Source organism: Paroedura picta, chromosome 11, assembly GCF_049243985.1.
Source record: "Paroedura picta isolate Pp20150507F chromosome 11, Ppicta_v3.0, whole genome shotgun sequence".
In the NCBI taxonomy this organism is placed as follows: Eukaryota; Metazoa; Chordata; class Lepidosauria; order Squamata; family Gekkonidae; genus Paroedura; species Paroedura picta.
The window spans coordinates 11,480,741-11,503,164 of record NC_135379.1 but is presented as its reverse complement, the minus strand read 5'-3'; the positions used below and the strand labels follow the sequence as shown (position 1 = coordinate 11,503,164).

At 42.4% G+C, this 22,424-nt stretch overlaps 1 protein-coding gene across 3 annotated transcripts in view; it reads right to left on the bottom strand.

Moving 5' to 3' along the window:
* PARD3 (par-3 family cell polarity regulator) overlaps window positions 1-22,424 on the bottom strand; it is a 550,919-nt gene that overhangs the window by 167,515 nt on the left and 360,980 nt on the right. For 2 of the 3 annotated variants that reach the window (XM_077303562.1, XM_077303560.1), the window contains exons 15-18: window positions 18,959-19,109; window positions 12,994-13,183; window positions 5,152-5,300; window positions 1,174-1,218 (exon numbers count right to left, since the gene is read on the bottom strand). In XM_077303562.1, coding sequence (XP_077159677.1) covers window positions 1,174-1,218; window positions 5,152-5,300; window positions 12,994-13,183; window positions 18,959-19,109 — 535 coding nt within the window. The remainder of the gene's footprint in view (window positions 1-1,173; window positions 1,219-5,151; window positions 5,301-12,993; window positions 13,184-18,958; window positions 19,110-22,424) is intronic. The other variant, XM_077303561.1, reaches the window with a different exon arrangement.

Here is a 22,424-nt window from a genome sequence, read left to right as displayed (position 1 = left end):
GAGCTACTTAAGTTTTGGGATAAATGCTAACCATTCCACCAGGTCTTTTAAATGTAGTTTTCCAGTTGACTGTTTATGTTTCACAATGTGATTAAACGGAGAACCCATTTTAAAAACAAAACAAAAAAACCCCCGAAATATTAACCATCAACGTGCATGTTCAATGAATCATGCAGAAATCAGAAGTAATATTTTTCAGGCTTCAAAGGTGAATTGTTCCTAATTAGAGCTAAGTAATTTTACCACTCCTGTATATGGAATGTTACTGTGTCCTCTAGATCTACCCTAATTAAAACAACATTCCAAAGGTGAAAAGCTAACACATATTAATAAATTATAAAGGCTTATAATTGCTGCTGGTGCATTATTTTAATGGCTAATAAATTCAGGCTTGAGAAGTTGGCATCATGGCCATTATGCAGGGAGAGGAAGGTATCTGCGGAACATGGTTTGGAGCACATGTCCTACCCATCTATCTGTTTTTGCTCTCATCTAATGGTTTTATTCAATAAGGAAAAGAAAAGGCCAGGCAAACCTTTTAGCACCACATATCTAATTGCCACCTTGTTGCAAAGATGGTGTAAATCCAAGGAAGGTGGGACTTGGCAGATAAAGGCACATTTAAAAAAAATAAAAAGTCTTGCATTAACAGTGCCTGTATATAAATGCTCAAATTTCTAAATAATTCGGTTTCTTATGCCATATTGCTCTGTTGAGATTGCTGCCCAAAGTACACATCACTGAAAAGCTCTAGAGCAGGGGTAGTCAAACTGCGGCCCTCCAGATGTCCATGGACTACAATTCCCAGGAGCTCCTGCCAGCGTTCACTGGACATCTGGAGGGCCACAGTTTGACTACCCCTGCTCTAGAGAGTTTTATTGTCTGCTAAGGTCTCCAAGAAGACGATTGCTAAATTCCTTTCCCCTCCCCCCCCACACACACTAAAATGTCTTTTCACCCCACTTTTTGTTGTTCTTCTAAGATACTGTCAATTAATGACGATTAAGGAAGGTTGTAACATCCAAATTATTTGCTCCAATTAAAAAAAAGAAATCATCCAAGAGTCATGCAACAATTAAAATATTATTTCCCATGCAATGTGGCTGCCAGCTGTGTCGCCGTAGCTGCTTGGACCAAGGTTTCTATGGCAACCACCCTACAGTCCGTTCTTACCTGTTTTCTGGTCATCCACTGTACTGAGCTTAGTCTCGTCCGCTACTGTTAAAAGGTAAATGTACAATGGTTAGCCCTGTTAGTGCCCACATCCCCCATGCACCCACTATTTATATTTTCTTTAAAGTTAGCAGCATCACTCTTCATGCAAGGGCACAATGTTACGCAGACAGTCTTGAACAGGCCAAAAAACAACCAACCAACAAACAAAAACACAGCCCAACAACAGATGTAGGAACCAACAACATGCGTTGTGTCAGTCATTTACACATCGCAGGCAAGTCCAATGTGTTATTCACATGCTAGCATACCAGAACTAGCCAAGGCAAGTTACCACCCCATAGCTATCAGGGGAATTGGTTTGTTTTTTTTAAAGCCCACGAGTGTTATAAAAAACAATAAATATTTACATATTTTAAAAAATTTCTGGCATTTTTTCAAATCATCCAAGCACGTAATTCCTCCTGCAAAAGATACAAAGGGCTTGGCTAGAAATGCTCATTTCTGGCTATTGTAACTATTCAATAGGGTGCCTGATTTTTTTTTTTTTGGTCTTTATTTGCCTTGATTTAATATTATACCTGACTATGTAGCATGCAGGGGTGCCTAGTTATCTGACTCTCCTACTCTCTGAAATTACCCATTAGAGAATTCAAACATTATACCAGCAAGATGGGAATGGCAATTTGCTATAATATTACCAATCAGTGAGCACTCCGGAAAAGTTTTCAGAGTGCTGGATACGGTTTCCTCATGTATTCCAATCGCTTGTGAAGCGGAGACAGATACCACTGAAAAAATGTTGCTTGTACAATGTGCATTTCATTACAGTATGCTATTTTGAGCTTCCCTAAAAGCAGGGATATCACACCTACCAATTTATTTTCATTAAGGTACTGCACATCAAACCCATCCTGGAACACTTAACAAATTGATTGTGTTATAGGCTTTTGGAAGTCAGACCCTACTTTACCAGGTGCGAGAAATGAAGAAAGTTGCTGCTGTTGATTTTAAACAAAGACCACCATGGCAATTAATGCAAGAAAAGGAGTAGGCATGTCAAATTACTATGTGTAGCATACATGAATGCATACAAAATCTAATCAAAGAGGAATCTAATTAGAGAGGATATAACCTACTCCTGACTTGAGGCCACTTTTGATTAATTACACCAGTAACATGAAAAGCAAAACATGACACCAGTGGGTGGTTTGGAATGGTTTTCATTGTTCCAGGGACCTAGGGTAGGGTCTATATATGCAACAGAATGAGATGGAAATGAGGAAACGGAGTGCTGAGGTAAAGAACAAACTTCAGAATGAATATGTGAGATCCCATTTTGCCAAGTTTCCCCCAAAATTAATAATGAGAAACTTTCACAGCATGGGGAGGACTAGGTCACTATCTCTGATGCACATCTTTCCATCTGAGGATCTTACGGAGAGTCTTTAATGTAAGACAGCATTAAACGTATGGTTTTCTATCGCCTGTATTCTGAAGTGACGCACATATCATTTTACCATTGCAAGACTCTGCCACTTCATTCTGTTGCATGTGCCAAATTCTCTATCGCTCCATGCAGTAGCTTCAATCTAGTGTCCCAGGCTAGAATCCCAACATGCAGTTATGCATATAAACAAATACCCTAACCTGTAACAGGAAATCAGCAGTCCATACCAAAGTGTTCCCAGCTACCATCAAAAGTACTCTGCATAACCCATTGTCTTCTGCCCAGCATTATAACTGTAGTGACTGGCATTTGCTTTAAACTTTCAGATAGCCAGACAGTTTTAATGTTTACATCAGGCATACTTGCAACAAAACAGAGAAAAGCCATAAAAATAAGGCCAGATGGATACTTGGGAATCATCTTGTACAGGGGTGGCCAAATTCTCCAGATATCCATGAGCCCCTGCCAGTGTGTGCTGGCAGGGGCTCATGGGAATTGTAGTCAATGGACACCTGGAGAGCCTGAGTTTGGCCACCCCTGAAGTAAGGCCACCTATAGCTCACAGCTAAAACCTAGGTTCTTCAAGAGGTGAAGACCCATCCTGAAAGATAACCTTTCCTCTCACAGACATTGTTCCCACAGTGTCTTCCAAATCTGAAGCAATTGCTCGCCAGTTGGATCGAACAGAGGCACAAATCTAGGAACTAGGCTCGCCAACAAGACCTCAGGCAAACTCCATCACTGAAACTATTCCAGCAACGCTTTCAAAGAACTAACCAGTCTGGTTGTACCCTGGTTGACAGAGCTTGTGCAACTGCACCAGTTTCATGTTTTATATACCATCGCCCCCCCAGTAATGCACTTCTTCCATGTACGCAAACCAACAGGTCAGTATCCGCACAATGAGAATAAACAGGCTCAAGTGAGATGTTAAACATGGTAGCGCATACGAATTAGTAAGGGAATACTTCGATTTCCCAGGACATTGTGTAGCAAACATTAAAGATGCCATACAACATCAAATAAGGTTCAAAGGGAGACAGTGAGTCAAAATTCATCAATACTTTTGACAAGCTGGGTCTCAGTGAATACATGAGATACATGATCACTGCAGAAAGTAATCATTAATCTAGCTTTTTATTCTGTGCTCTCCATCTGTCCATCACCAGTGATCTTCAGGTAGGAGTGCGTAACACCCAACTTAATTGGATCCTGCTTGCATTAGACCTTGTCTTCAGTTGTGCTCCACGTAGCAATGTGACATATCTGCCTCCTGTTTTACATTGCCCTTTGTCATACTTTGTAAATTCTCCTTTCACAAGCCAATAAGGGTACCAATTTATGCGACAATTTCATAGGTCTGATGGAAGTTTACATTTGCAGTAGATGTGCCAGCGATAGGGATGCCATAGGTTTCTTGTTCTTGCTGCAACCCAGGTACACATTTGGGATTTCCGTACTGAAGAAAGTACTGCATGACATGACCCTTGGCTGCAGTCTTAAGCTTTGTCTCCTAGAAGTAAGAATCAACTTAGATTGCAGGCAGCCATACTCAGATTTAACCTGGGAATGGGATATCTCCTTGAACTAGGACCAGAGTTAGAAACTTGGGCTCAATCCCGAGACACGGGGCTAGGAGCTTAAACTCAAACCCAAAATCAGGATCCAAGTATGGGAGCAAAACAAGCTCACTTTGCTGGGACTTCAGAGTGGAGGGACAACACAGTGCCAATTAACAGAGAGGTGTGTCACAAACTTGTACTGATCTCCAGTTGTATGTGAACCCTACCTGAATTGCAGTAAGTGGACAAATATGGCTCAATTGGTCAGGCAAAGGCAGTAGACCAGATATCTATTATTTGTACAATGCCTCCTCATTCCTATTTCACATTGCCTGTCAATTGCAAAGACTGATGCACATATTCACTTTTATGGCCCCTGACATCTGAATACTGCAAATATATCTTTAGGACAAGCCCCGACTGTCTCCTATGAGGTTTTCAATAAAAGAGCCCCGACCGCAAGTCCTTCTGAAAATAAAAGACCTGTCACCCATCCACATTGGACTGATGCTGGAATATTATATCTGGTGTAGGTTAAGCAAAATTGAAATTCTTGGCTAGGGCTGTTACTAGCGGTCACTGAGAATTACCAAAATCTGAAGTTCAACAAAAACGAGCAATTTAAAAATCATTTTCAAAAATAGACCAGTTGCTCTTTCTAGTTCATGAAAAGTATGCACAAACTCTCACACATTGAACTATTATATCTAGCATACCTATGTATATCCAAGCACATTGAACGTTAAAACTGTACATACGTACAGAATTAACATGGTCAGGTTATATTATGAATTCTTCATTCCATATCTTATTGAATGCAGCTGCATGGGCAAATCAAATGCCTGGCATAACAAACAATATAAGTGCAGCACAAAACAACAAACAAGATAATTGCAACCTGAAGAAACATGTTGAAATAATACACGCACCCCTCCCCCAAAGAAAAAAATAGCCTAAACTCAATACCTAAGTCCATACTCTTGGATTTTCGTGTCTTAACAAATTCCAACTGGCTGGCATCTGAAAATTGCTTTGTACGTTTTTCTGACATGCTCTGGCGTCCAAACCCCTCTCGCTGGAAGGCAAGTGCTGGATCAACATCTGGACTCAGAGTGCTGCAGGGGGGAAAAAAGCAGAATCATACCAACATGCATCTATCATAGTCATGCAACATCCCTATTTGCATAAAACATCAGCCTCCCACAGACTGAAAATTTAGCAGCTTTAAAGGGACTCCTGTTTTCAGGCAAGTTTCCTAACAGCAGTGATCAACTAGAGGCATAATAGTTGAAGAAGAAATTCACACCTTAGAGCGAGTTCCTTCAGTGGAAACAACTGAATGTAGTAACCACTGGCCCGGGCTGGATTGGTCCAGGCTAGAGCAATTGAGTCAGATCCCCAAAGCCAAGCAGGGTTGTCCAAGGTTAGTCCTTGGATGAAAACCTCCAAGGAAGTCCAGGGTCGCCTTGTAGAAGCAGTCAAAGGCAAATCTTTTATGTTTGTCTTATGCTCTGAAAATCCTATAAGCTTGCCATAGAGAGCCAGCTTGGGGTAGTGGTTAGGAGTGCGGACTACTGGTGAGCCGGGTTAGATTCCCTGCTCCCCCACATGCAGCCAGCTGGGTGACCTTGGGCTTGCCATGGCACTGATAAAGCTATTCTGACAGAGCAGTGATATCAGCGCTCTCTCAGCCTCACCTGCCTCACAGGGTGTCTGTTGTGGGGAGAGGAAAGGGAAGGTGATTGTAAGCCATTTTGAGACCCTTTGGGTAGAGAAAAACGGCATATAAGAACCAACTCTTCTTCTTCTTCTTCATCTTCGTCTTCTTCTTCTTAAGTCATCTGCAATGTGCCAGAACTTTCCACCAGTGTTTATCACTGGGAAATCTAGTATGACCCAATTCAGAAGCATCACTAAAGCAAGGCTGCTACTTTCACGTGTTTTGGTTCTAGCAATGCAGCAATGAAATTTTGCATCCAGGAAGTATAATGGACAGGTCACGGGACCAGTTCCTGCACTGGTGGCTCAAGTAGTTGGCAACGCTCATGTGGAAATTTCCCGTGTAGCCCAGTGACCTGAATGGTTTTTAGTTGCAGCCATTACTTTAACGACACAGGGATAACATAGCCTCAGCAGCTAAGTATCAATCAGGTCAGGATTCAGAATAACCGTTTACCTTCTGAAATCTCTCTTTTTCTTTTTAACCAGCTTCTAGAATTCAGCAACCTAACACTCCGCTATGTTAACTTCAGATGGGTCGTCATGTTAGGTTGTAGCACCAAAATAGCAGCAGTCCACTGGCTCTTGAAGAGACTAACAAACTTTCTTCTAGCATAAGCTTTTGTGTGCCAGAGCTGAGTTCATCAGACGCAAGAAGTGAACATGCACTAGGGCTGACTTATATTAACAGCAGCACAAAAGGGAACGTTATAAAGAGAGGTCAGTTTAAAAACAGTTCTAACCCTATGCTGTTGTTTGTTGCTGTTAGGCTCTAAGATATTAATTACTGCTAGTCTGTAAAACAGCACAGTTTGATTTGTAAAATGGTAGCATGTAACAGTTAAGCAAAAGAGAAACTTGAGCAAATGAAGGAGTGATAGCTTACTGAGACAACCGACGCGGTATAGCGAGGTGTGAGGCTTGAACGAAAGCCCATGTTCAAATTCCACTCAATCTGGAATCAGTATGGCATGGTATTTGAGATTGATACTTTCGTATGTTGCAAATAAATCATGTATGAGAGTTCTGAGTGCCACTTGTGACCCAACAACCAAGGGCTGCAAGCAAATATTTGTTTCAAGCACAATGAACGTCCTCACTGTTTTGATTCATATTATTTATTTATTTAGATTTTTATACCGCCCTTCCTTACGGGTCTGGGCGGTTTACATAAGACATTTTGGAAGATTTACATAGAACACTATCGATATCAATATAACAATACAACAATAACAATAACATACCAACTAGAACAACCATTTCATTTCAACCATAACTTTGACACTCCCTTGGTAGGTTCGACCTCTCAGTCTGGGGGGACGGGGGACCTGTGGATGTTATGGGTCAAAGTCAAGATCCTCTGCCCAGGGTACATTTTGGCCCTTGAATATTCAGCATCTGAGTGGGAATTTTCTGACGATCACTCTAAAGATAAGGAGTTACCAAACCCCAAATCAACCTTCTCCAATGGGGAGTACATCCACTCAGCTTCTTCTAGAAGTTCCCACAGTATAGGGCACAAAGTACCATCTTTTGAATAGTGCCATCTATTTCTCGAAACCATAACACAGCTGCTTTGGTGCCCTCCAACTTCAACTTAAGGACAGTCGTTCTGGTGGCTTTGCTTGGGGCCATAAGGCTTCACTGCTGAACTTTAGCCAGTGTTGGAACACCTGCATTACCTTGGAGCTGTCCGAAGTCCACCAACCTGCCAGACCCTTTAACCTACAATTTTAACTATGCACTGGGGCCAATTTCTATTGGTGGGTAATTCCTCTGAACCTAAGTTCCTCCAGATTTCCTTTATCTCCATTACACAAAGCAATCTGAAGTCTGAAAAACTGTCTACTTACTCTGATCATTTCAGTGATTCATAAATATATATAAAAATGAAAACTTTAAAGTTCATGGCTATGTTACCATCGCCGGAATAGTCACTGTCTATTGAAAATGTAGTTAAACATGCAATTGATAGCAAAAACAGTATCTATTACAACATGCATGTTTGTTCTTGAACTAAGGCAGCATCTCAAAGAACTTAGTGTCGATGAACAACATGCGCAAATATTTCTTTGTTAATATTTCAAGCCGACCTTAAAGCCACATTCATTCCATTATTATTGCGATTCATAAAATCAACAAGCAGCAAAAATTTATTATAACAAGCCGAGGCTCCTGAAATGGCCGTTGACTCTTTTAAAGAATGTAACCGTGTTGTGACCCTCAGTGTTATTAAAATTCCACTTATTAATCCCGTCTCATTGTCCCTTTGTTTTCATAACATTTTCATCCAGGATTAGGGAGATATTGTCAAGCTGGAAAAAAGCTTACATTTTCGGTTGTGATTTGGAACAGCTGCCATTCTTGTTTGGATAACCCTTCATCCATATTCTTAACTTCACCCCTTGGTGCCTTCCAGCAAAAGCACACAACACACCTTCATTATACAAGCCTTCCTTTGTCCATTAGCAGCAGGAAATTAATACAAAAATCTGCTTCAACTGCTGTTTATTTTATTTTGCTGGGACGTTGGTTTTTTTTTTAAGCCAAATAGATTGCAGACAACAACACACAGGGCTCCAAACTGATATGCCTTTTTCAGAATCTCATTACCTTGAGAGACTAGACATAAAGGTGGCTGCAATGGAAATTTCCCAGTTCTTAATAGCGCTTTACTCTTTCTTTCCATGTCACTAAAATGCACAATCAGGGAAATATTCCAGTTTATGTATGTAAAAAGTATGTCAAAAACATCTTCGACCTCTGGATTCCCTACAGTATTCAACTGGAAAAAAAACTGCATCAACATAAGCAGCAATGTGAAATCTGAGTGCTTCTTCCCCCCCCCCCCCCCATCCCAATGTCTGGTTTTTTAGAAACCTTTAAAGCCTTTTAAGTACAGAGACCGTGATGTGTGTTTCAGAGCCTGAATTGCAGGTAGTTCTTCTCCAGGAGGGCAGAAAAAGATCTTTATAACATGATAATCAAAGCATTTGAGGACAGAATAAGAACAATGTCATTCACACTAGCTTGTGCACCTCCGCACACACAAATAAATATACAAGAAAGAGCCAACTAATGCAAATCCAAACAAAGAGACTTGCCGGTGCTCCTTCTTATTAAGATACTGCTGACACAGATATACCAGACCCAGGAGAGAGGAGGACTGGGGAAATTCTCATGCTTCAACCCAAGTGTGTTAATTATCACTACAGCCCTAGCGGGGGTTCCACGGAGAGGTCTTTCACTTTGCTTATTGTTAAAGGCAATTACAAGGTTTACAAATTAATGTCATTCTCTTGGACCATTACAGATAACGCTACCCAAAAGCAGGCCATATTTATATCGCAAAAGATAGTAAAACAAGACTAAAATAAACCATCTCCAGTTCTCCCGCTTCATGTTTGCACATTGCAAGCATCAGCACAATATGAAGCTCACAAGACCCAAGATTCGAAAGCATCTGGAGCAGAGGAAGGACAGTATAACACTGCAGATTTCTCTTAAAACTTATACCCAAATGGTTTAATTGCAACTGAAGTTCTTGGAGTGGTCATGTGTGCGTTCAGACAAATGGCTCTTATGGCTGTGCTCAAGACCTACTTGGGACTTCATGGAGCTCAAGCCCCAAAGAAAGCACTTATATTGTTCCCATCAGGGAGGTTGCTTCTTTTCATGTACACCATGAAAAATGGGCTCAGTGCAATGCAAAAACGTCCACGCTGTTAAGAAGGTACCCCTACAGTGGGGCACTGATCAAGGTTGTATGATTCCACAAATGGCACTCTGCACTCACAGGCTCAGGCCTGGTGGAATGCTCTACCTCAGGGGTAGTCAACCTGTGGTCTTCCAGATGTTCATGGACTACAATTCCCATGGGCCCCTGCCAGCATTTGCTGGAGGACCACAGGTTGACTACCCCTGCTCTACCTGAGGAAACCAGGGCCCTGTAGGATGTTAATCAGTTCTTCAGGGCCTGTAAAACAGTTGCCAGGCCTACATCTGAGGCCTAGAAATAACATCAAGATGCTAGCCTCTTTTGCGTGAAAGTTCACAGAAAACAAGTTCTCTAAGAATTTATACGATCCCCCCCTCAGTTCTGCAACCATCCAAATCCCACAAAGAGGAGGTGGCCTGGAGGTTTGATTGTAAATGTAATTAAATAGACAGGTTTGATTTTAAACTTAATTACAGGCCTGGTGCAATGCTCTGCCTAGGAAATCAGGGCCCTGTGGGACCTTAATCAGTTTTTCAGGGCCTGTAAAACAGCTGTTGGGACAGGCCTACGACTGAGGCCTAGAAATAACACCAAGATGCTAGCCTCTTTTGCGTGAAAGTTCACGGAAAACAAGCTCTCTAAGAATTTATATGACCCCCTGCTCAGTTCCGCAACCATCCAACTCCCACAAAGAGGAGGTGGCCTGGAGGTTTGATTTTAAACTTAATTAATGACTTTCAGAGTTTAAGCCCCTATTTATTAATGTTGTATATTTTAAACTCTATAAGCCATCCTGAGCCTTTGGGGAAGGGCGGGATATGAACGTGTTTGTTACGTGTTATGTTCATTACATTTATAACCTGCCACTCACGGCTGGCCTGCTCAAGGAGGTTCACATCATACAAAGCCACAGTTAAAACAAAGAAAACAACCCACCCATCCCACCCTCACCCATCTCCCTCCTTCCCTCCTGTAAAGCAGTGGATTACAAATGCCACTTCAGATCTAGGGTGGGGTGATTCAGAGGGGGGCCCCGGACAATGTTCTACCCCCCCCCCCCGGGGTCAACCTGGTGGAAGAGCTCCGTTTTACAGTCCCTGTAGACTTGCGAGAGCTCTGGCAGGGAATGCAAAAATGTAAAACTAAATTAATTAATTTGGTTTCTTTAAAGGAACTGTACACAGGAACTGCACAGAAGACTGGCAAACTGGTGTACCTGGCGGTGGGCAGTATACCCTTTGGAGAACAGTTCTAGGAACTACAACTCCTAGCGTCGCTATAATGGTTATTGTGTACATGTTTAACAAACACAGAATAGCAGAAACGTGAAGCTTCTCTACAGAGTGGAGAGCCGTAACTGGTGATAAAGTGCTGGGATGTGCTGGGAAGAGATGCCAAGACTGTTTTTTTTTTTTGGGGGGGGGGAGGATTGCCCTTACGGAGAAAGAGAGAACGAAACCACTGTATACATGGAGGAAAAATTGGGGGGGGGGGGGTTTTAATATGAACACATTAAAAAGTATGAAAGGTACAGGAAGGCACTGAACTAATTTAGATGGGAGGCTTGGAAACCCTCCGATAGGATTTATTCCAATCAGAGTCCCTATGATTCTTCCAGGGGCAGACTAACCATGTAACCTACAGGGAAATACCCTAATGGATCACCACTCTACAGAACCCTGGGGACCTGAAACAAGCAGAGCCATGCCCTAGAAACCCTGCCAGTGCCTCAAGGTCCCTTCATTAGCAGTGGTAACTGGGGCCCACCCGCTAATTGCTGTCCGTCTGCAGTAGGAAGCGATGGTGAGCCAATGCTTACTGCTGGCCCCACTGAGCTCATGGGACCCTGCCACACTGCTGTTTAATGCCACATGGGCCACAAGGCGTGGCTTGCTCCTGGGCCATTTTCTATTTTTTCAGTTTGTTTCTGACGTCCTCTGTCGACTGTCAGACTCTCAATATTGGTTTACTAGTATTTTCTGGGCTCTGCCCACTGCCCCCCACCCCCCGACTTCTATATGTAATTTTAGAGGCATGGCTTTAAACCTTATCTTGGTTTTGCCTTTGACTGTCCTACAAATACACATTTGTGAATGTGGAAAGAAGCTTGAGAACCTCTTTAAAAAAAAAAAGCCTATATGTATCTGGCATAATTTCTAGGACTTACGAAAAAAAATCAGAAGAATAGCATCTTGAGTAGTGAGACTTTTTTTATTAACTTTTTATAAATTTAGTTGTGAACTGCTCTGGACAGGTTCTGAGAAGGCAGCATTCAAAATCTCAAATAAAGGAACGAAGATGTTGCAACATATATTTCTCACATCGCATGAGAAATCGCATTCTCCCCAAGTCGTTTGCATGAAGAATTAACTCTTTGCACGGAGCGAGGTAACCCAGCTCTGCAAGGCTTAGGTAGTCTGAAAGTCACACTATCATTTAACACTTTAATGTCATTTCCTTTGCATCGCTGAACATTCTAGATGTGAAGAGGATGTGCTACCAGTGTTCAGACTTTCCAACTTGAGCAGAGGATGCCCGAGCTTGTGGAATGGAATTAAAATTATGTAATTAAATTAGCACAGCAATACTGTGAAGGTCTTAATAATTAGCTGGTAATGTTTGCCTAAATGTGTTTTCAACAAGCATACGTGACTATACAATTAACCCACACAGGAGCCAGTCAAAAAATTAATCTCTCTATCGCTTCTCGAGGAAACAATGGCAAGTGAAGGTGGGTAAATTATTTGCTTTGGCACATCTGTTACAAAAATAAATAAAATGATATTCGCTGCATATGGATTTATTGACACTGAACACAACTTTCCTGTATGGCTTGGTTGCATGCTCTTAGGGTGCGTTCATGTGAATGACACCCAACGTGTATAGCCTGCAAGGAAGGCTAAATTCTCTACCATTCATACAGACTTTGTGTAATGGAATTCATTGGTGTCCAGACCACATTAACTGAAGTTAAGTGAGCAGGGATTCAAAGATCCACCTCAAATTATCCCGTAATGATTGTGCGTAATTCTTCTTTGAATAGCAGCCTACCACATTATGGAAGAACTTGCTCTTGCAATGGCATTTCAGACATCTTCTGCAATGCTGCCTAGTAAGGCTGCTGTTCACGAAGGCACTTGAGCATCTTTATTTGCATCCTTTTATCAGAGGAATTCTTCAGACTGTGGGACGATTACTCAAAATGCTTTTCTGTTCCGCTTTTGAGATTGGGACAAGGAAGAGGACTTTGCAATTCTCTTTGCAGACAAATAGGTAAGTCTGCTCTTCTTTCAGTGAGAGAAAAAACAAGCAGGAGTAGAACAAATTAGTTGGTGCACAGAAGTAAGCTATTGTGTCAATGCAAGCCTTACCATTCTGTAGATTCATTAATTGCTGGCTTAGTCCAGGTTCCAGCATCTACTGTCCCAAAGCCGACATCATCATGAGAGCTGGAAGAGGATTGGTCTGAAAGATGCGGAGGTAGTAATGGCGGTCTGTCATCTTCAATAATGACCATGTCATCCTGAGGCATGTTGACTGTCGGAGAAAGGGGATATTTACCTGCCCAACATGGGAGAGAGGAGAGGACAAATGACAGCCTGAATACCTGACAGTGGCACTATTCTGTTTCTTGTTAAGCAAGACAACAAAGAATATTGATCACACTTAGCTGACCTGATTTTGCTTCAGGCCCCAAAATACATATTCAGCAGATCTTGCTTGAAAGAGTTTCTAATGCATAGGGTGCAGGCACAGAAAAGATCTTTTCCAAATCCTCACCCACCTAATCTTAGGAGGAAGAAGCACTCGTAAAAGGGCTTCTAAAGATAACCTCAACAAGTGGGCAGGATCAAATGCAATATATTACAGGTGACTTACAAATATCCAGCTGTACCCACTGTACCTGATGCATTGATAAACACAAAAATGACTTTCAATGTTTTAGAAGCTCTATCTTCAAGCAACCCGAATAACCCAGACCAGCCCAAGTTTGTTACTGTAAGGAAGCCAAGCAGGTTCGGCCTTGGACAGTATTTGTATGGGAGACCCACCAAGGAAGACTGGGGTTGTTATGCAGGGGAAGGCAATGGCAAACTCCCTCTGTTCATCCCTTTATCATCATCATCATCATCATCTAAAAGGATGCTGCACACATGTGCATAGGGATCTTGATAAGACGGACCCATCTCTCTCCTGGCATGTATGCACAGGTATATTAGGCTTTTGTACAGAACAGGAAATGCATAATCACCACCAGCATGCCAATCCAATCTCCCTGCTCGGTCAAGGAATGTTACCTTGGATCTTATATAACTATAGGGAGGACAGAAACAGACTTATTTCATGTAATGGCTTAAAACACTAAGTGCCTATTCACACATGCGCTTAAAGAAGAGGAAGCAACATGGTTCTTGCACATACTTTGTAAATTGCCTGGAAAATGGATGCTGTGCTCACGTGGGGAAGGATCATATGCTAGATGTATGTTTCTCCAAGAGCACATCTGTAGAAGCTAGGAATCAAGCAATTAGCATTGCAAAGCTCTGGAGAAAAACTGAGTTACATTAAAAACAGTATGAGCCTCTTGTGGCGCAGAGTGGTAAGGCAGCAGACATGTAGTTTGAAAGCTCTGCCCATGAGGCTGGGAGTTCAATCCCAGCAGCCGGCTCAAGGTTGACTCACCCTTCCATCCTTCCGAGGTCAGTAAAATGAGGACCCAGCTTGCTGGGGGGTAAACGGTGATGACTGGGGAAGGCACTGGCAAACCACCCCGTATTGAGTCTGCCATGGAAACGCTAGAGGGCGTCACCCCAAGGGTCAGACATGACCCGGTGCTTGCACAGGGGATACCTTTACCTTTACCTTTTAAAGCAATTAGCATTGCAAAGCTCTGTAGAAAAACTGAGTTACCTTAAAAACAGTGTACGACTGAGAGCCAGATCTTCTAAAAAGTTTTTTAGGGAAAAGATTAAAACGAGAAAAAGTACTCTGTGGCACGTAGACCCATCACTGTCAACTTGAAATGAATGTGTTCAAGTTTGCATAGCAGCTAATTCTTTGCCCAGGCAAAGCTTCTTTGATGGACAGGTTAATGTTGAGACTAGTAATGCACTCCTTTCCAAACATAATGCCTACAAGATTGTTAACTCTGTGGCTAATAATTTCTCCAAAGAGCTGAATGCAAAACAGTATAACCTTACGGCATTTTACGGATGAAGCCTCCAAGGTTGAAAGGCAAAAGCAATTCGGTGGCATGTCTAGCTTTACCCTTCACTTCTTAATGTTTCAACAAGAATGAATGATGACATTTTAGCAGCTCCGCAGAAATGTAAAAGAAAATACATTCCTTTCGCTGCAGGTGAGGTAAGAGTGTGTGTGTATATGCACCAAAAAAAAAAAGGGAAGTTGACCTGTAGAACGACAATAAATAAATGAAAAGGATTTATCAGTATCTCCTACTGGAGGCCTATTGAAGGTCTAGAAGCAACTTAACATGGTACAGTCTTATGTACCAGATGAGCTGCTCAACCATCGTCAAGGGAAGGACTGCACCTCAATGGTAGAGCATCTGCCTGGCATACAGACGGTCATAGGTTCAAGCCCCAGCCAGTTAGAAGGACCATGCAGTAGGTCATGGGAAAGGCCCTGGAGAGCCGCTGCCAGTCTGAGTAGATGGACTGATGGTGTTCATGTGCACCTTCCCCTCCTACAAGAAGCCCAAGATGAGTAGGGTGTGATGAGCGGAGATGCCCTGTATGTGGCACACTTTACAAGTATTAGCCTCCTCCCTTGGGATTTATGTTTTTTTTCCAATTTTTTATTTGCTGCCTAAAGTCCTCGTACAGGATTTGGACCTCTCCCTAGAACCTGGACTGATAGGTAGCTCTAAGCCACTTTTCATTCTCCTCTCCTACCTGTGGCTTTTGAATGATACAGGGCTGCATAGGGTGTGGGGACATCCAGAACACTTGCACCTTAATGAGGGCATTCTAGTATTGATGGTTTTTCTTGTATGCTTGATATTATCATGATTATTTCAGTATACTAATAATGCCCCACTAATTACACACAATATTGGGGGGAGGACATTCTCCATATTAGGAGAGAAAGAAGAAGCAGACCAACTGAGGTTGATGGACAAAACAAGATTTGTCATCTTCATCTGGTAGACTCGCTTGAGTATGTTATAAAAGTTATGCTTTGCTGTTATGTTCCCTTTGCTGTGATGTTCCCCACAGGTGTTAGGAAATTGCTCCATGAACACAATCAGACCTTCTCAGAGGACAAGCAGAATAAAAACAGATTGCAAATAAACTACTTTGGCATGCATACTTCAACACATTAGCATGCTATGCCAGGGGTCCCCAAAATGGGTGACATCTTTTCTAGTGCTCACCAAGTGTTTTTAGAAAGTAGGTGGGGCCAGGTGGGGATTTTGCCCAGCAGGGCTTCTAATTGGTCACTGGAGATTTGATTAGCTGTGGGGATTTTTTAAAAAATAACACATCAGCAGCAACTGCTACTACAGCACAAAGATTTTCACTGTGTGACTGAAGGCAAGCTGTGGCATTTGTCTATTTGGGGACTGGCTCTGCCTTCCACGGCAGCCATTTTGTGGCTCCGCCCACCACATTGTGCCAGAATCTCAAAGGTGCCTGCAGACTCAAAAAGACTGGGGAATCCAGTGGTATATTACTCATAATTATGCTTCAATTTTTAGAGCAAAATAGGTTTTCCAGAAGGATTATTAAGACAGAAGTACCAGGAAATGCAGGCTTTAAGGAAAATGTCGAGGTTTCTCACAGAAGCATGGATATAAAATCCCCCATGTTCCAATTAAGGTTCAGTTAACCGGAGCCTCCAAATGAAGCACTGACTCCTAGCAGCTCCACCCAATCATTAACTTAACCAAGGAACAATTTCCATTTTATTTACTATTTACTTATATAATTATTTTTTTCTTTCCAAGTCCAATTGCTGCAGAAAATTGGACAATAACTACTGAGTTATAAAAAATACCTATTAACATGCTGCATGTTTGGGCAAGCGGCAACTTTTAATGCTTTGAAGGTTGGTTTCACAAATAAGAACATACTTATTAACGGAACAATACTAAAAATAGATCTAATAAGGAATCCTATAATTAGAGGGAAATTCTAGAACATTAGAAGGATCCCTGCCGGGGGGGGGGGGGAAGAGATACATTCTATAGATCATGCTTGGATAACATTCCTCATAAAAGTCAAATTTCCCACCAGGTAGATCAATGAAGCATCACACCTGTATGTTACACAGTTGATGGTCTCTTATACTGGGCACCCCCACTCAAAACCTATGGATGGACCGTGGGAAGGGCTTGAGAAGATGTGACCCCTTTTGTAACATTTTGGAGCATCTATTCTGCAAAGTTACAACTTGAGAATATATCGCACCATAAAAGAAATGGAGGCACCACAATTCAAGATGGCTACCCATAAGAACTGTTTTCAACACACTCCTTGCATTTCATGTTACTGCAATGACATCGCCCAGTTAGTGCAACGTTCCAGATGGACTTAGGCAAGGTGACCTCCAGAGACCTTCTGTTTTTGTTCCACATATACAAATCTTGGGGCAGGCAGAAGAGCCAAATTAAAATCTTGCTGACTCCACTCCCTCCCCCAGTGTCTAGTATGAGAAGGACATGTGTGCAACAACTTCTCTTAGGTATCACTGCCATTTGCTTGTTCTCCAGTTGCGACAAGACTGAATGGACAATGCATAGCTAGGTGGCCAAGGGTCTGGCTCAGCAAATGGCAGCTTCATATGCTTCAAAGTCTGGGCTCCCGAAATCAATGTAAAATGTCCTCCTGCCTCATCCTACAGAAGCAAGGAAGCTTAACCAATCACCTCCTTCCTTGTCTTTTCTCCATGGGAGAAGACAGGATGGGTGAAAGGGACAGAAATATGTTATGAAAGTCTAAAGCAGGTTCTTGGGCTTTAGGTCTCCTTTCCTTGTTCCAAGCCCCCAGCACATATGCATAAAAACTGGGGTCGATGAATGAATCCTGAAAAATATGCAAGTGTGAATCACGGTTATTGTATTGCTTGTATTGTTCTATTATCTAATGTATGTATGATGTAATGCGGTTTTGGATTCTGCTGTTAACCAGCCTGAGATGGTGAGTCCACGAGAGGAGGTACATAAATGAAATTATAATAAATAAAATGAACAAATGTTCATGACTTTAACTCCATTTAATCTATTTAACCTTCAACACCGCAGGGACCTCTGTGGTTTTCCAATTAAAAAAAACAAACAAAACACCCTCGTTTTCTAAAATCAAACAAGGAAATTAGAAATAGATCTACCACTACTTTATGCAGACTCAGAAAAGGATCATCAAAATCAATCTATGGATATCTGTATCCACAAGGTCTGCATTAATTGCTCAAGGAGCAAGGGGAGGGGGCTGATTTTAGAACTGATGCCGGAGCTGCAGACTAGCAAATAAATCCAAAGCATTTATTATGTCAGGTGCTTCGCCAGTCCAATATTTTATCACGATTAAAAAAAAATACAGCAAGAGCTGCACATCATTACGAGCTGCCGGTTAAATCCAGCTACTCCTGTGGCAAAGCGAGTTTTTATTAACTGGATCGGTTAGCGAGGGAGGGGGAGAAGTGAATGGCTACACTGCTAGTAGGGCTAGTAATAACCTCATTATCCATCCGAGGGTCCATGCAGAGAGTAAAGTACTGAATCCAAATAAAGGAAGCATAAAATTAGCTACATGACTTTAAAACCTACAGGCCTGCAAGGCATATAAGGCAGGAGTGGGGGGGGGGGGGGAAGCAGAATCTAAAACAAACACTAAATACAAATTGGATAAGGTCCACATCAGCTTATCTCCTTTTCTAGGGGGGGGGGGGGAAGGGGAAACGTAGAGAGATAAAAATCAATGCTGAAACTTAACTGATAATGTCCTTAATCATAACATTCATTGACTTTGCATTCAACGAAGCGGCATGAGCCAAACCCACAGAGACAAGCGCAAACGCCTGACTCTCCCCGTCAGGCACAGTACAACTTTTTAAAAATCTTCCTGCAGCGATTCGCGTGCTCTGCAGTCTGAGACTCGCTTTTATCAATTTATTGACGGACATTAAGAAGCCTTCTGTGTCTCCAACGTGGGGGGGACAAGGGGGGAAGCGAGAGTCATGCCTTTAAACCGGTCACTACAATTTTCGTTTACGCACATACATAATACAGTAATCAGCCATGGGGAGGGGGAGGGAAAGAAATGAAGGTGAGAGGATAAACAACACCCGATTAGCCAAGTCTGTTCGACTCACCCATCATCCGACTCAGGGCAGCGTTCCTGGTGGGCGATTCGTTGAGCCCCTCAATCCCGCTGTACAGAGAATGGGAAATCCTACGCTCCCTGTCGTCCAGCATTGTCTCAATAGGCAGCTCTGGCCCCGGGGGACTCCCAGGTGATTCCAACTACACAGAAAGGGGGGAAAATCAGTTCTGCATGTCCATTTAACAGCATGGGGGGGGGGGAACAATAACAACTTGCCAGAAGCCTGGACCTGGCTGGGCACTAAATGAGGTAGAACTTTTCACCCTGGCCCACAATAATTTGCAATGACAGTGCTGCTTAATGACCAACTTGCAGTGCCACTTTACACTCCATCTCCCACGGAGCCTTGTCAGACTCTATCCCCGTTTCGAGGAAACACGTAAAGACAAAGAACCGCGTTTCGGTTTATCTGCACCACACGTTGCCCGGAGTGAACATCCCCACACGGTGTGGTTCAAAATGATCTGGCAGATGGCCTGGACCTCTTTCACAGACCAACAGCTTGCCAGGACAAGATCCTTCAGAACAGTGGGAGGGGGAGATAAAGTCTGTAGGGGGGGGGAGGGAGGAACCAACAAAAACAATAGTGGGAACAAGCAACATTCGAAGCCTAGCTCCTAACCCCTTTCAAAATTGAGCCATTTGCTTCTGCAGGCAATTACTGCACGATTCTCCCTCAGAAAGCCAAACATCACAAATATTCATGCAGACATACATAAAATAAATATGCAGCCCCCTCCCAATTAGACAGCAGAGTGGAATTAGCATTGTTTTCAAAGTGATTCTGTTAAAGGAAACAGTTTGGTTTGCTGCGTGTGTGCGTGTGTACATGCATTGCAGACTCCCAATCTCATTGACCCCAAGGGCAAATTCACAACATCTTTCCAGGGTCTGGGCAGCATCTCTGTCAGCTTTGTGACATGCCATGAGTCAAAAGAGAGAAAGAGAGAGGGGGCCTGTCCCATTTTCTCAAGCCCCTGAGGGCCTCGTGGTGGCTTTTGAAAACCCCTTGCCCAGTAGGGTGCCACCCGACAGCACACCAGAAGCAGCCAGGCATGAATGAAAGAGAGTGAGGTATTCTACTGGATAGCAAGAAGATACAAGGGCTTCTGCTCCTGTTTTCCCCATGGCCTGCATGATACAAAGAGACAGGAGAAAAGAATATGTTTGATTCTTAACCAAAAAACAGCCTCAGGCTCATATACATCAGCTCTTCATCTTTCTGGACGAAATCCTCCCCAATGACTTTAACCGTGGTCAAGGGTAAGGTATCTACCAGCAGATATATGAAGCCAGGTTTTGAAACCTGTTTCAAGTCCTTCTTAGAGCCTCCAACCTGCAATGGGTGAAATCTCAGAAGGGAAGCATCGTATTTGAAACAGACTTATTAGAAACTAAGGGTTCCAAAACAGTACATTAACCACTAAATTAACCACTAAAGAGAGCTAGATTGGTGTAGTGGTTAGGAGTGCCGACTTCTAATCTGGAGAGCTAGGTTTGATTCCGTGCTCTTCCAGCTGGGTGACCTTGGGCTCCTCACAGCACTGATAAAACTGTTCTGACAGTTTTATCAGGGCTCTCTCAGCCTCACCCACCTCACAGGGTGTCTGTTGTGGGGAGAGGAAAGGGAAGGCGACTGTAAGCCACTTTGAGAGTCCTTCTGGTAGAGAAAAGTGACACATAAGAACCAGCTCTTCTTCTAAATCACTGGGCTAGTTTGGAAGGGCTATTCTCTTCAATACACAATTCTCTATAGGTTACAGCCCTCTGACTGAAAATAAGTCAGAAGTTTGTCTACTCTGGGTATCAAATGAGAACCTTGTGTCCCAGCCGAAGGTCACTCATGGTACTTTTTTAAAGGTTTGTATTTAAAATAAATCTAATCACTCTTGAAAGAAGAAAATATGAAAGGATCACAAGGATACAAAATACACTTTCATATGTAAATAGCACCAGAAACAAAAAATGCATAAATTTCATTCCTTATCCTTTGCCCTATATTAATATTAATAGGTTAAATGCACCAAAGAGCAAACAGGTCCTACAACTGACGATCAAATTAAAAACTGATGAATCACCAGACCCAGATGGCATAGCGGAATACGTGAAGGATCTGGCGAAAGTAGTGGTGTTTGTGAGCTGCCTGCTCTTAGATCCAGCAGAAACATTATGTTCCAAAAGCCGAACAATTCCTTAACTCTGTGATCTCATATCTTGTACTTTTCTACCCATGGCATTAATCTGTCTAGCATTACCACCCTCAACTGTCTTTGGGACCCTCAGATTTCTTACTATCTTGTTTTGACTTTTTTTACCTAGAACTGGCTCTGTACAACTGTCTACATGATGTCCCCTTTTACTTACTTCAATGTTACCTCTGTGACCACCTTTGGCACAACCCCAGAACTAAACGCAAGTGACTTTAATAGGAAAGAAGGCATATTTCTCCAGTTTATTCCCACCCACGCCTTCCTCCTCTCACTCTGGGTTGTAGCTGCTTGTGAAAAACATCAGAACAAAAATTCCTTAATGGAGGGAGACTTGCCTTCTGTAAAGCACGGTGCAAATTAATGACGCTATGAACAAACATTAATGGCTGTAGATTACAAGGGATGTGATCTCGTCTATGTGGTATCCATGACAAGTGAAATATACATCAACCCAATGGACTAGCACCGCAGAGCCTTCATAGCAACCAGAATCATGGATACACATAGAAGAGATTTGCAAAACTTGCAATACTTCAAAGTGGGCAAAGCACTATTGGAGGACACTGTATTATTCCTGTTCAAAGCTATCGTCTTTTTAATATAAATGAGATATTTAATGAAGTTCCGAATTGTAGTCTTATCTTCTCCTAGTTTGATCAGCACTGGGGAGATTTACTGCATTGAAGGGTCAACACAATTACAATTGGAGGCACGTCAGGCTGCAGGAGAATAATAAACTTGCCATGCAAGTGAATTAGACTCAATAAGGTTTAAATTGTGAAATGAGGATTTGTTTTATTCAGGGTTTTTTCCCCCTCCCTTTCTCCTAAATTGCAGATTACAACTGACAGCTTCACTGAAAAGCAAATTAAACAATATTCAAAGCCTCTGATGTAAAGGGGTTGAGAAAATGTATGAAAAATGAAAAAAAAAATGGTTAAAATTATAAAACTCTCTTTAAAAATACACGTTTTGGGCCAAAAATATTCACACGGACGAACTGTACTTTGTTTCAGTTTCTTTCCAAGACTGAAAAATACCTTAAATCAGGGGTAGTCAACCTGTGGTCCTCCAGATGTTAATGGACTACAATTCCCATGAGGCCCTGCCAGCAAATGCTGGCAGGGGCTCATGGGAATTGTAATCCACGGACATCTGGAGGGCCACAGGTTGACTACCCATGCCTTAAATGACTAACATGACATTTCCCTCCCCCCCAGGAGATAGGACTGTATCGTAAGAGTT